At 40.5% G+C, this 13,945-nt stretch overlaps 1 protein-coding gene across 1 annotated transcript; it reads right to left on the bottom strand.

The window, feature by feature from the left end:
* Positions 1-3,012: 3,012 nt before the first annotated feature.
* Positions 3,013-9,453, bottom strand: LOC117340402 (elastin-like). The gene is made up of 4 exons (XM_033902163.1): positions 9,263-9,453; positions 8,822-8,832; positions 3,522-5,683; positions 3,013-3,039 (listed from the first exon to the last, which is right to left on the bottom strand). The coding sequence occupies exons 1-4, from the start codon at positions 9,451-9,453 to the stop codon at positions 3,013-3,015; spliced, it is 2,391 nt and encodes a 796-aa protein (XP_033758054.1).
* Between the last annotated feature and the right edge of the window lie 4,492 nt (positions 9,454-13,945).

The following is a 13,945-nucleotide window of genomic DNA, read 5'->3' as shown; positions in this document are numbered from 1 at the left end:
CCTGTGAAGTTTCGTGAAAATCGGTCCATATGTTTAAGACAAGTTGTCATGAAAAGAAACAAGAGGCCCATAGGCCTTAACGGTCACCTGAGATTTGAAATATTTCAGTTAATTTAATTGTCAATTTGAGTCAATTTGACCCTTTTTAGCCCCGCCCATCAGCCCCTGGGGGTCAGTCAGGGCCAACATATGTATACCATCAAACTGCTTTCACAAGCTGATAATGTTAACCAAGTTAGAATGAACTCCAATAGAAATCAAACCAATTATAGTTAAAATGTGATTTCCCTATATAAACTATAGTAAAGTTTACCCCCTCCCCAGGGGCAAACTTGAGACCCCAGGGTCATGAAATTCACAATTTTGGTAAAGCACCTTAGGATCCTTCCATCTAAGAAGAGTATTTGATTCCATCATATCTGAGAGTAGAGAAGAAGATTTTTGAAATTTCAGTCAATTTGGCCCTTTTTAGCCGCGCCCATCAGCCCCTGGGGGTCAGTCAGGGCCAACATGTACATGCCATCAAACTGTCATCCCATGCTGATAATGTTTACCAAATTAGAATGAATTCCAATAGAAATCAAACAAATAAAAGTCAAAAATGTGATTTCCCTATATAAACCATAGTAAAGTTTACCCCCTCCCCAGGGGCAAACGTGAGACCCCTGGGTCATGAAATTTACAATTTTGGTAAAGCACCTTAAGACCCTTCCATCTATGAAGAATGTTTGATTCCACCATATCTGAGAGCAGAGAAGAAGATTTTTGAAGTTTTAGTCAATTTGACCCTTTTTAGCCCCGTCCCTCAGGCCCCTGGGGGTGGGGACCATATAATTTACAATTTTGGTTGACCTTTACCCATAGAAGCTTCCTGCCAAATTTTATTGAATTTGGTTTAGATGTTTTGGAGAAGAAGTCAAAAATGTAAACTGTTTACGGACGGACGACGCACGACGATGGACAAAAGGCGATTAGAAAAGGTCACTTGAGACTTTGTCTCAGGTGACAAAAACTACTGATAGTGACCAGTAACCATGGGAAGATTTTAGAATTTAAACATTTGTATGCATATCTACGCATGGTCATTTATAATTGTGTAAAGTTTCATTGGAATCGACCAACCAGTTTAGTAGGGGTTGACAGGACAAACGGGAAGTTATGGATATTACTGGAAAACCTGTTTATAGTTAACAGTTACCATATTTAAAAAAAAAAAAGAAACAAGAGGCCCATAGGGCATGTGTCGCTCACCTGGTTGGATTTGACCAAACAATAATTGTTTTTTTATAATTCATTTTTTATTTTGAAATCATGGTGTATAATACATATACATGTATTATCACATACACATAACACACAGCGACAGTATTACATTAATGTTCATATTTTTACAATTGCATTCTCATTCACTCAGAGTACATATATATATATTCCTACATACACACATATATCCTCACATACAACATTTTAAAACTTATTCATTGTATCAATATTCATATTCATTTATTGTTTCATTTACACCCATGCATACATACTAGTATATCCACTCTCACACTGAAACATAACATATTTAAGAGAAGGGAAGAAGGGAAGGGGGAGGAAAGAAAGAAAAAAATAGTGATAGAAACAAAGAGAATAGTTACGGTTAATTTGAATACATGTACATAGAGTAAATTATTTATTTCTGTAGAGAGATAGAAATGAAAAGAGTTTCCTTTAGGGTAGAGATGTGGGGAGTAATATTCATAATGGCATAGCTTTAGTTACAAAAAGAATATAATAGTGTTTGTAAACTATCAGGAATTAGTTTTGGCTATTAAATATCAAGACGAATAAAGTTTTTCCATTTACACCAAGTATTCGTGAATTTTGCTTTGAAAAAATCGTTCTGACCGTTTGATATGAATTTCTGCGTATTGTAATCTTTTATGTTGTTTGCCAATGCGTTGACATTTAAGGATTTATTAAGACACCTCGTTCTGTAAATGTATTGTTTGATGATAATAATTACTATATTATCAACTGTTGCATTAATACTATTGTTTGTGAATCCAAAAAGAAAAGACTGTTTATTTAGTATCTCCTCGCGACGAAAGTCGGGGAGGGGATATAGCGTTCCGTTCGTACGTACGTACGTATGTTCACTTTTTGTCAGCGCTCTTGCGACTTTATTTCTGAACGGATTCTGACCAAACTTCATATATGGGTCCAGCATGGGAATACCTCGAACGAGTTCGTGTTTCAGGGTGCCAAGGTCAAGGTCAAGGTCACCGTTACTATTTATAGAAAATCTTTGTCAGCACTCTTGCAACTTCATTTCTGAACGGATCCTGACCAAACTTCATATATGGGTCCAGCATGGGAATACCTCGAACGAGTTCGTGTTTTAGGGCGCCAAGGTCAAGGCCAATGTCACCGTTACTATTTATAGAAAATCTTTGTCAGCGTTGTAATGCGACTTCATTTTTGAATTGACCCTGACCAAACTTCATATATGGGTCAAGCATGGCAATACCTCAAACAAGTTCGTGTTTCAGGGCGCCAAGGTTAAGGTCAAGGTCACCGTTACTATTTATAGAAAATCTTTGTCAGCGTTGTTGCGACTTCATTTTTGAATGGATCCTGACCAAACTTCATATATTGGCCCAGCATGGCAATACCTCGAACGCGTCATCGCCCTTGCGACTTCATTTTTAAACGAGTTCTGACCAAACTTCATATATGGGTCCAGCATGGGAATACCCTGAACGTGTCACGGATTTGAACGGATTCTGAATTTGCAGGTAAGTTGGTTTTAGTTTTTGCCATACATATTTCCCTTTATCATAAATATTCCCTATTCTCCTTATTGTGGCACCAATGAAAATTTGCATCTACATTTAAAAACTTAGTACAGAAATGTAATAAACTGAGATGTTTTGCTAATATATTTTAAATTATGCTTTCGTTCTATTTTATATTTTACATCTTTTAGTACATATATATATTTTGCTCACGATGCAAGTTTTCATTTTAGTGATCTGCCTCCTTGTGGTGGTGCTGGTAACATCATATAACCTGATCATTATGCACTTACTTAATGCATGTAGCAAACATAGTTGTTATAGCCAGTACACACATTCATTGCACAGTGTGGGCATTTATTATATACACTGCATTGTCAAAAATCACATCATACATTAGGTATACATTCTGTGCATAGTTGTCTGCTTATTTGATGGCTAAAGGATCACACCCCGTGATTTAGGCATCAAATTTGAGCAGCGTTTCTTTTTTCCAGATTCAACATGGATATACAGGAGAATATAAGAAACATTAAGACATGTTCAGATGCAATTATTGGACTTCACACGAGGTTTGAAAAGGGTGCCCTAACAAAATCAAAGCTGACAGAAGAGGTCATGGGTCATGGGAACAGCAGATATCAGAACAGACGGACATAATAAAAAAAATGTGTCGGATGAAGTCAACAAGAAAGACCGTAAAATGAAAGAACTGGTTAAATACAATAACACACTTACAACAAAACTATCACAAACAAAAAAGGAAATAGTATCTCTGCAACACTCGCTTAATGACGTTTTTGGTGACACCTTTAATGACTCCACTTCACAGCTGTTGTGTACTCCCAATCCTGGGGCTTCTGGGAGCTTCACCGACTCACCGATGTTGTGTACTCCCAATCCTGGGGCCTCTAGGAGCTTCACCGACTCACCGATGTTGTGCACTCCCAATCCTGGGGCTTCTGGGAGCTTCACCGACTCACCGATGTTGTGCACTCCCAATCCTGGGGCTTCTGGGAGCTTTACCGACTCACCGATGTTGTGTACTCCCAGTCCTGGGGCCTCTAGGAGCTTTACCGACTCACCGATGTTGTGCACTCCCAATCCTGGGGCCTCTAGGAGCTTTACCGATTCACCGATGTTGTGTACTCCCAATCCTGGGGCCTCTAGGAGCTTTACCGACTCACGGATGTTGTGCACTCCCAATCCTGGGGCCTCTAGGAGCTTTACCGACTCACCGATGTTGTGTACTCCCAATCCTGGGGCCTCTAGGAGCTTTACCGACTCACGGATGTTGTGTACTCCCAATCCTGGGGCTTCTGGGAGCTTTACCGACTCACCGATGTTGTGCACTCCCAATCCTGGGGCTTCTGGGAGCTTTACCGACTCACCGATGTTGTGCACTCCCAATCCTGGGGCTTCTGGGAGCTTTACCGATTCACCGATGTTGTGTACTCCCAGTCCTGGGGCTTCTGGGAGCTTTACCGACTCACCGATGTTGTGTACTCCCAATCCTGGGGCTTCTGGGAGCTTTACCGACTCACCGATGTTGTGTACTCCCAGTCCTGGGGCCTCTAGGAGCTTTACCGACTCACCGATGTTGTGTACTCCCAATCCTGGGGCTTCTGGGAGCTTTACCGACTCACCGATGTTGTGTACTCCCAGTCCTGGGGCTTCTGGGAGCTTTACCGACTCACCGATGTTGTGTACTCCCAATCCTGGGGCTTCTGGGAGCTTTACCGATTCACCGATGTTGTGTACTCCCAGTCCTGGGGCTTCTGGGAGCTTTACCGACTCACCGATGTTGTGCACTCCCAATCCTGGGGCTTCTGGGAGCTTTACTGACTCACGGATGTTGTGTACTCCCAATCCTGGGGCTTCTGGGAGCTTTACCGACTCACCGATGTTGTGCACTCCCAATCCTGGGGCCTCTAGGAGCTTTACCGACTCACGGATGTTGTGCACTCCCAATCCTGGGGCCTCTAGGAGCTTTACCGACTCACCGATGTTGTGCACTCCCAATCCTGGGGCTTCTGGGAGCTTTGCCGACTCACCGATGTTGTGTACTCCCAATCCTGGGGCTTCTGGGAGCTTTACCGATTCACCGATGTTGTGTACTCCCAGTCCTGGGGCTTCTGGGAGCTTTACCGACTCACCGATGTTGTGCACTCCCAATCCTGGGGCCTCTAGGAGCTTTACCGACTCACAGCTGTTGTGTACTCCCAATCCTGGGGCTTCTAGGAGCTTTACCGACTCACCGATGTTGTGTACTCCCAATCCTGGGGCCTCTAGGAGCTTTACCGACTCACCGATGTTGTGTACTCCCAATCCTGGGGCTTCTAGGAGCTTTACCGACTCACCGATGTTGTGTACTCCCAATCCTGGGGCTTCTGGGAGCTTTACCGACTCACCGATGTTGTGTACTCCTAATCCTGGGGCTTCTGGGAGCTTTACCGATTCACCGATGTTGTGTACTCCCAGTCCTGGGGCTTCTGGGAGCTTTACCGACTCACCGATGTTGTGCACTCCCAATCCTGGGGCTTCTGGGAGCTTCACCGACTCACCGATGTTGTGTACTCCCAATCCTGGGGCCTCTAGGAGCTTTACCGACTCACGGATGTTGTGTACTCCCAGTCCTGGGGCTTCTGGGAGCTTTACCGACTCACCGATGTTGTGTACTCCCAATCCTGGGGCCTCTGGGAGCTTTACCGACTCACCGATGTTGTGTACTCCCAGTCCTGGGGCTTCTGGGACCTTTACCGACTCACCGATGTTGTGTACTCCCAATCCTGGGGCTTCTGGGAGCTTCACCGACTCACCGATGTTGTGCACTCCCAGTCCTGGGGCTTCTGGGAGCTTCACCGACTCACCGATGTTGTGCACTCCCAGTCCTGGGGCCTCTAGGAGATTCAGCGACTATTGTATCTCCACAGCTGTTGTGTACTCCCGGTCCTGAGTCCGCTGGGAGCAGACCAGAAAGTACTGGCCATGGTCAGTCTCCTTCCAAGGTGTCCGAGGATGTTGACATCACAAAGAGACAAAAAACAGCTTAGATGTCAGCTGTTGCTCCATTTCTCATGGCAGAGAACAACCTTAGGGTTTATCAATAAGCTTTATGCCAATTGTGTCAATACATAACAATCGTTCTGTATAATTACTTACTATTTACATTTTGTATATGTAAAATGTTTATCATCAGAATAATTATGTAGGCATCTTGTTCCCCCAATTTTGTGGCAGACATTCTGAACATTCTGAGAGCTTCATGTTATTTGTTTACGTTACACATGTGAACTGTATGGTTGTTTTTTGTATATCATTAGAAAAATGATACTTGTTACTCATTTTCATTATACATTGATTTTGGAATTAAAACCACCCCAGGGCACCTATCATAGCTAACAGAAAATTGAGATTTGAAAAATTATAGCTTCATGTATATATATATATAGCTCAATTGGCAAAGTGTGCTCGACCTGTTCAAATCATATATAAATATAAGTACTTTCATTTAATTTCTACCTTAATTATTAGATGGTTTGGTTTGGTTTATTTTGTTTAACGTCCTATTAATAGCTAAGGTCATTTAAGGACGGCCTCCCGTGCGTGCGACATGTATGCGTGTGGTGAGTGCGTATGTGTGTTTTGGGAGGCTGCGGTATGTTCGTGTTAAGTCTCCTTGTGATAGGCCGGAACTTTTGCCGATTTATAGTGCTACCTCACTGAAGCATACTGCCGAAGACACCCATCAGCACACCCCACCCGGTCACATTATACTGACAACGGGCGAACCAGTCGTCATACTCCAAATATGCTGAGCGCTAAGCAGGAGTAGCAACTACCATTTTTAAAGACTCTGGTATGTTTTGGCTAGGGGACAGAACCCAAAGCCTTCCACACAGGGGCGAACGCTCAACTAAAGGCCAAAAGTGAGGCATTGTCAAGGGAGACATTAGGAAGAAGAAAGTTGTTCAGAAAGAAGAGAAAAGATAATATCCAAAATTTAGTCTCCTCTTACGATCATGTAACGGGGGCAGCAGGTACAATTCTTACGCCCTACATGCAGGGCATTATTTTTTAGACCATGGGTCGACAACGCAAGGTTGAATTAGGTAAGTGTGTAACTAGTGCTGTTATTAGATTTGAATATACATGGGATTGCATAAATTTAGTTTCTTGTGGGGTGCATAAATATATGTCATCATCGAATGGTAATTATATAACTGTTTCATTTTTGGGGTTGCAAATTGAAATTGCCATGTGACTACTGATTTATGGGATGCAGGCACATTTGTGGGGTGCTTTCCAAAATGGCCGAAAGCACATGTATCATGTTTCTTCCACCTCTAGTTATCATTGCTATTCTGTTGTTGCTGGTATTGATTGTTGGAATAGCTTTATATATGACTATTACAAAGGCTTTCAATGGATGGCAAAGGTTATTTGAATCCTGGGACAATGTGTAAAAGTATGTATTTGATTGGTCATTTGTCTGAACCATTCTGCTCTTGAGAATTATCATATATACATTGTATTATAATGTAAACTATGCTTGAATGTTCTTTTCAGGTCCTTCTTCAAGTTCTAGATATCGTAAATATGGAAAAACATCACAAACAGTAAGTTTATTTTCACAAGACTTCATTTTACAAATATTTAAATTCGACGTAAATATATTCAGGCAATATATAATTTATATTTCAATGTCGTGAATAAATTTAATGGAAAGTATGGTACATCACGGTTCAGTGACATACAGTTTGGTTTGGTTCGCTATTGTTTCCTTTCTGCTCCATCCTGAATAAGTAAGTTGTTATGATAATCAATGCACTAAAGGTGTGTACTTTTGTTGTTTTATTGTAAACGATGCATGTTCTTGCCTACATGTATAGTATATATATGCTACAAGTGAAAACCACGTGTGGATTAGTAAGGATTGTTTAGTTTTTACTGTACATAGCCTACAACATGGTGAACAGATTCTATGGCAAATCTAAGTTTGCTGTTTGATATTTAATTACTATTAAAGTGCCTTGACAAAACATGAACTTTAAAACATTGTGATTAAATTAGGTAAATGTTATATTTGAGTTCATAATGTGTGATTTTGTTTTATAACTTTGCATCATCTTCACACTGTACATATTCATGACTTTATATATAGCTACTTAATATAATGACTCACTGAAAACAGTGGAACTGGTTCAAATATATTAAATGATAACAATAAAGACTTATTTCACTTGGCTGTACTGTAAAACTGATTTTTTTTTTTAATGAAAACCTGAATCACAGGAGTTTGACTTTCTATCAATAAGAATGTATAATAAATTAATAACCATAAAATAAAATAAACCTGAACTGTGACATCCCTACAATATATATGTTAAGTTTTGACATACTCAGTCCGTCATCTTTTGTCGCGAAAGTTTCGGCAGCATGATTGCAGGAAGTGCTGGTCTAGCTTATGTAAAAAACAAGCGTTCCAATGACTTATACAGTGCTGTATTCACTCTTGGAGAGTATAAATGTAACAATGACCAAGATTTATGTATTTTGTAAGATCATAATACTGTATTATAAGCGAATGCAACTACATGCGGTCCTGGAATTCCCCAAACCAACATTTTTTAATTGATCATCAATCGCTTACAGAAAAATGATGACCAATCGGGTTTCAATCGATTCTCAACACAAGATAACGTTGCTATTATATTATATTATATTATATGCCTTCGCTAATTTTATGATAAGACAAATAAATATATCTTGTATCATACTACATGTAGTTTTAACAAATGTTTCTTTTAAATTTCTTTTAAAGGACAATATGATTTGGTTGTGTTTGCGTGTTTTGTGTCTGTACTACTCATACTATTCATTTCATATTCATATTGTTTACGAGTCTTCAGGACTTTTTCAGGCTTTTTGACAAGTTGATATGTACAGGTCCCTATTCATATGTACCCCAAAATGATGTTGAGATATAAATTTATAATTTTGCATTCCAGCAGCATAGAACTCCGATCCACATATACCTTCATATTTTCTAGGTATTATAAGATTTAAAGCCTCATACTCACAAACAGCCTAAAATTCTAGTTTCACACACGTATTAATGACATTCCAAGATGCTCATTAGAGCTCTAGTAACAGTAAAATGACCATTGAACTGAACGTTTGACTGGGGATATCCTTGCGACATCAGTTAATCGATGATAACTAGCCGTACTTGTCATGGAGCTGATAACGAGGCTATATATACACACAAGACACATGGCCGTTGTTTACATGTCGAGTATACGTGAACTCGCCTAATAATGCCTTTATTTGAACACATTTACAAAATATTCACGTAATAACTGAACGACATTAACAAGCATAAATCTAAATACTTAATTTTAAAATATAGCAATACACATAAAACAAATCATGGATAAACTTTAGAACGGTGAAGTTGACAACGTTCGAAAGCTTACAAGCTATCCAATAGACGTCTGGCAAAATCGGAATTCAAGTCTATTCCCTTTTCTCCTCTCACAAAGTTCCAATGAATCAATTCTATTCCTATGGAAATCCCAGGTTTTTGTCGATTCCAGTCCCTTTTACATTTCTTTTTGGCAGAATCTGTCTGTGTTTTGACAGGCTCACACTTTCGGCGTTCTGCCATTTTGTATAGACTTATAACCCCCCACCCGCTGCATTATGGGACTTATATTCGCACAGAAACTTGGTCCATTGGTCCCAGTTATTATTTTTGGGAATTTCCCGTATACTTTCATAAATACGCATTTTCCTCCTGACCTGCTATAATTTGTTAGGTATGTATTAGGTCTGAAAACTGTAAAAAGCTCGAGAATGTTAACATTACTTTGTGAGTATGTGGCTTTAAAACTCATATGGTGATCACATATATATCTAATATTTACATATTGTATCTGTATACAAGTCAATGAAGTAACGTAATTGGTAAACATTTAGATGACACTGATCCTTACATATATTTATTTGCATTCTATAAACTTATTCTTCATTATTCTAGCCTGAGCTAGTGAAATTTAAATATATGGACTAGTAAAATTGTGAATGAATAGCCTGACTGACTAGTGGTTTTTGTCTCCCATTCGACGATAGTCGAGGTAGGCGAGACTATATAATACAAAGGTATTGCTTTTCCGACCAGGGCAGCATCAACATTTGTGTTAAAGTCCACTTCTGACAGTGTTATTGCTATCCGATTGAGGTGAGGTTACTACGATGGCCGATAGCAGCCGTCACAAAACAACTATAATTTACTACATTTATGTACATGTACACTTTTTAAAAACTGTACATGTACACAAAACAACTACAATTTACTACATTTATGTACATGTACACTTTTTAAATACTGTACATGTACACAAAACAACTACAATTTCCTACATTTATGTACATGTACACTTTTTAAAAAATTGTACATGTACACAAAACAACTACAAGTGCCATTAACATTCCTTAGAATCCTTACCGGGTCAACTCGGTGTGAAATTTTGCACATGTCTGATATGGCGAAATTGGGTTCAAATCCTTTCATAACTTTATGACTAGTAGCGAATTACCTCTCTTTCCCCTATTGGGCCCCGCCCCTTTGGCCCCTCGGGGGTCAGAGTCACCATTTATGCAAAATCTGATCCCCTTCCCCAATGATGTTTCTGACCGAATTGGGTTCAAATCCTTTCATAACTTTATGACTAGTAGCGATTTAAAGGAATTACCTCTATTTCCCCTATGGGGTCCCGCGCCTTTGGCCCCCTCAAGGGTCAGAGTCATCATTTATGCAAAATCTGTTCCCCTTCCCCAAAGGATGTTTCTGACCAAATTGGGTTCAAATCCTTTCATAACTTTATGACTAGTAGCGATTTAAAGGAATTACCTCTATTTCCCCTATGGGCCCCGCCCCTTTGGCCCCTCGGGGGTCAGAGTCATCATTTATGCAAAATCTGTTCCCCTTCACATAAGAATGTTTCTGACCAAATTGGGTTCAAATCCATTCTTAACTTTATGACTAGTAGCGATTTAAAGGAATTGCCTCAATTTCCCCTATTGGGCCCCGCCCCTCAGGCCCCTTGGGGGTCAGTCACCATTTATGCAAAATCTGATCCCCTTCCGTCAAGGATGTTTCTGACCAAAGTTGGTCAAAATCCAATAAGAACTTTTTGACTAGTAGCGATTTGAAGCAAATGTTGACGGACGGACGACGGACGCCGCACCATGGCATAAGCTCACCGGACCTTCGGTCCAGGTGAGCTAATAAAACCTTCTATTGTCACCTTATAGAATTCAGATACGATAATCTTCAGTACTTGGTTGATGTTTATGGCTTTCATATTCCTGAATCTGACAGAAGGCTCATCGGTTTACTTAGAAGACTTGCAACACAATTTAGCGGCAGTAGACTGCACGAGGCAATGTATGAACGTCACGAAAGGAGGGAATCATTGGAATATTATTATGGTTCTGTAAGTGAAGACGATTTGGTTTGGTTTGGTTTATTTTGTTTAACGTCCTATTAACATCTAAGGTCATTTAAGGACGGACTCCCGTGCGTGCGACATGCATGCGTGTGGTTAGTGCGTATGTATGTTTTGGGAGGCTGCGGTATGTTCGTGTTAAGTCTCCTTGTGATAGGCCGGAACTTTTGCCGATTTATAGTGCTACCTCGCTGAGGCATACTGCCGAAGACACCCAGCATCACGACCCACCCGGTCACATTACACTGACAACGGGCGAACCAGTCGTCCCACTCCTTGTATGCTGAGCGCTAAGCAGAAGCAGCAGCTACCATTTTTAAAGACTCTGGTATGTCTCGGCCAGGGGACAGAACCTAAAGCCTTCCTCACAGGGGCGAACGCTCAACTAAAGGCCAAAAGTGAGGCAGTGTCAAGGGAGACGTTAGGAAGAAGAAAGTTGTTAAGAAAGAAGAGAAAAGATAAGATCCCAAATTTAGTCGCCTCTCACGATCATGCAATGGGGGCAGCAGGTAGAATTCTTACGCCCTACCTGCAGGGCAGAAGTGAAGACGATGACGGCAACGAAAACGATGATTCTTACGAGGTACATAATCCTTATGTACTTATAGATCACGACAGAATGCCATATTCTTCACTTACCGACCATTTCAATGAACAGGAAATAGATTATATGATTGCAGTTGAGCAAGAGAAAAAGAAAGTTTATTAATTTGTTTGGTTTATTTCATTTTTTTTTTAATTACTATTTTTTTTATTCAAGAACGGGGCAGGTTTAGGGGGGGGGGGGGATTAAATGTGTAGGTTTAGTGTGTAAATAACCATTAAAAGTAGAATGTTGTTTGCTATAATTAATCAGTTTTAATATTATTAAATCTTATCAAAGGGTGATGGTATGAAGGTGAGGATATTTGTGTGTGTGTGTGTTGCGTGGAATGATAGTTGGACGATGGTCAGCGATCAGTCCAACTGCGATTTAGGGATGACAGGTTAGTGTGTTAGGAGAGGGGGAGGGGGGATTATAGAGATACCTCTCGGCGTGGTGATAGGTGGACGATGGTCGGCGACGAGTCCAACTGCGATTTAGGGATGACAGGCTCAACGGTGACAGAGGACGGTCCCCTAACCGAGAGACTTCAGAGGTCAAATCACCATGGGGCTTAGCAGCATCTTAGTGGTTTTTTGGCTGGGCATGGTTTTCGCCGAAGCAACTGTCCCCTTTCCCTGGGGATGTAAGCCTCAGAGACAGCAAATTGCATGTCCGAGGAGGGTAAATGCCATCCCAGATGTTGCGTTCGATCCCGAAATCAAGCGCATCATTTTCCAACACGTGGTGGAATTCAACTTAACATACGCAGGACACCTGGAGTACCTAGAAATAAGGAAAACTCCCCTGGGATGCGACTCCTTCTCCTCTTGGCCAAAACGTGTGGTTGTGAACAGGGAAACTTGCAACGTGAGTATTGTATTAACAAATCTAAAAAAGTTCAGGAACAAATCAGCTTTTTATTTTTTTTTATTTTTTTATTACATATTACTGGTTTATCCGCTGCGCCACGGTCTACATGTAGACCCCGAGATCTAATACACCATCGAGGACCTCGAGACTGACGACCACCACCCCGAGGTTGACATCATCGAGGATCCCGAGTCCGACGACCACAACCCCGAGGCTGATTACAACACCGCGTAGATTGCTGACCACCAGAAAAGTGAGTAACTAACATTTTATCAATTGATTTAATTTAAAAAAAAAATTAGTTATAGTCTAAAAACAGAAACAAACCCGGAAATAGCATTATGATGGATGTGTATAATATTTCTTGTATTTTTTTTTCAATAGCCCTTTCCCAGGTACAGATCGTATACCAGCACCCAGTCAACAGAACCCCAAACAACCGAGAACGACCGTCCCACGTCACCTGTGTCCACAGCCATCTGGTCATCGTCCAGTACACAGAGTCCGATCGCGAGTGAAGCCGACGGTGAGTTCACTCTGTTCTGTATGTTAGTAAGCTTGTTAGTTCGTTCATTATCAGTGTATTCTTCAGTAAGAATCAAGAGAAAGTATTCATTTAAAACTCAAAGAATTGATCACTAGTTACATCATACGCTAACATACTTGCTAAATTATCCATGTGGACATAAATAGTGGACAGTGTGTTTATTTATTTTCAGGTAGCATCCTGGTGATTGTCGTTGTGAGTTCCGTGGTTGTCCTCATGATTCTACTTGTAGCTGTATACCTGATCAAGAGAAGAAAGAAGGAGCAGAGTTTGACCGATATTCCCATGGAATCGTTAGCGAGCTCGCTTTCCGGACTGACTCTAGACTGTGGTTTTGAAGAAGTGAATGTATACACTCACTCGTCAACGCGAAGGCGAAAGTCAAAAGACGAGTAGCCAAGAGATGTTTTGAACTGAAAAAAGATACGCGACATCATTAATGTGAAGTAGATAATAGGTCTTAGTTCGTGTGATGTATTAGTAAAATGTTATGTATATATGTTCTATATAGGTAATATGATGTTTTTTTTTTCTTTTTTAATATAATACGAAATGTATGTATGTATATATATATGTGTGTGTGTGTGTGTGTGTGTGGTATGTATGTATGTATTATGTATGTATGTATGTATTGTATGTTATGCTT

The sequence above is a fragment of the Pecten maximus genome, chromosome 13 (genome assembly GCF_902652985.1).
Source record: "Pecten maximus chromosome 13, xPecMax1.1, whole genome shotgun sequence".
NCBI lineage: Eukaryota > Metazoa > Mollusca > Bivalvia > Pectinida > Pectinidae > Pecten > Pecten maximus.
The sequence above is the reverse complement of the archived record's forward strand: the minus strand, read 5'-3'. Positions and strand labels throughout refer to the sequence as shown.

What these genes read in the sequence shown, in the direction of transcription:
- LOC117340402 (XM_033902163.1), bottom strand. Translation starts at nt 9,453, where the DNA reads ATGGCAGAACGCCGAAAGTGTGAGCCTGTCAAAACACAGACAGATTCT. An exon ending in TTGTTTGTGATAGTTTTGTT is followed by an intron (nt 3,040 to 3,521) that starts GTAAGTGTGTTA and finishes TGATGTTACCAG; the next exon opens with CACCACCACAAGGAGGCAGA.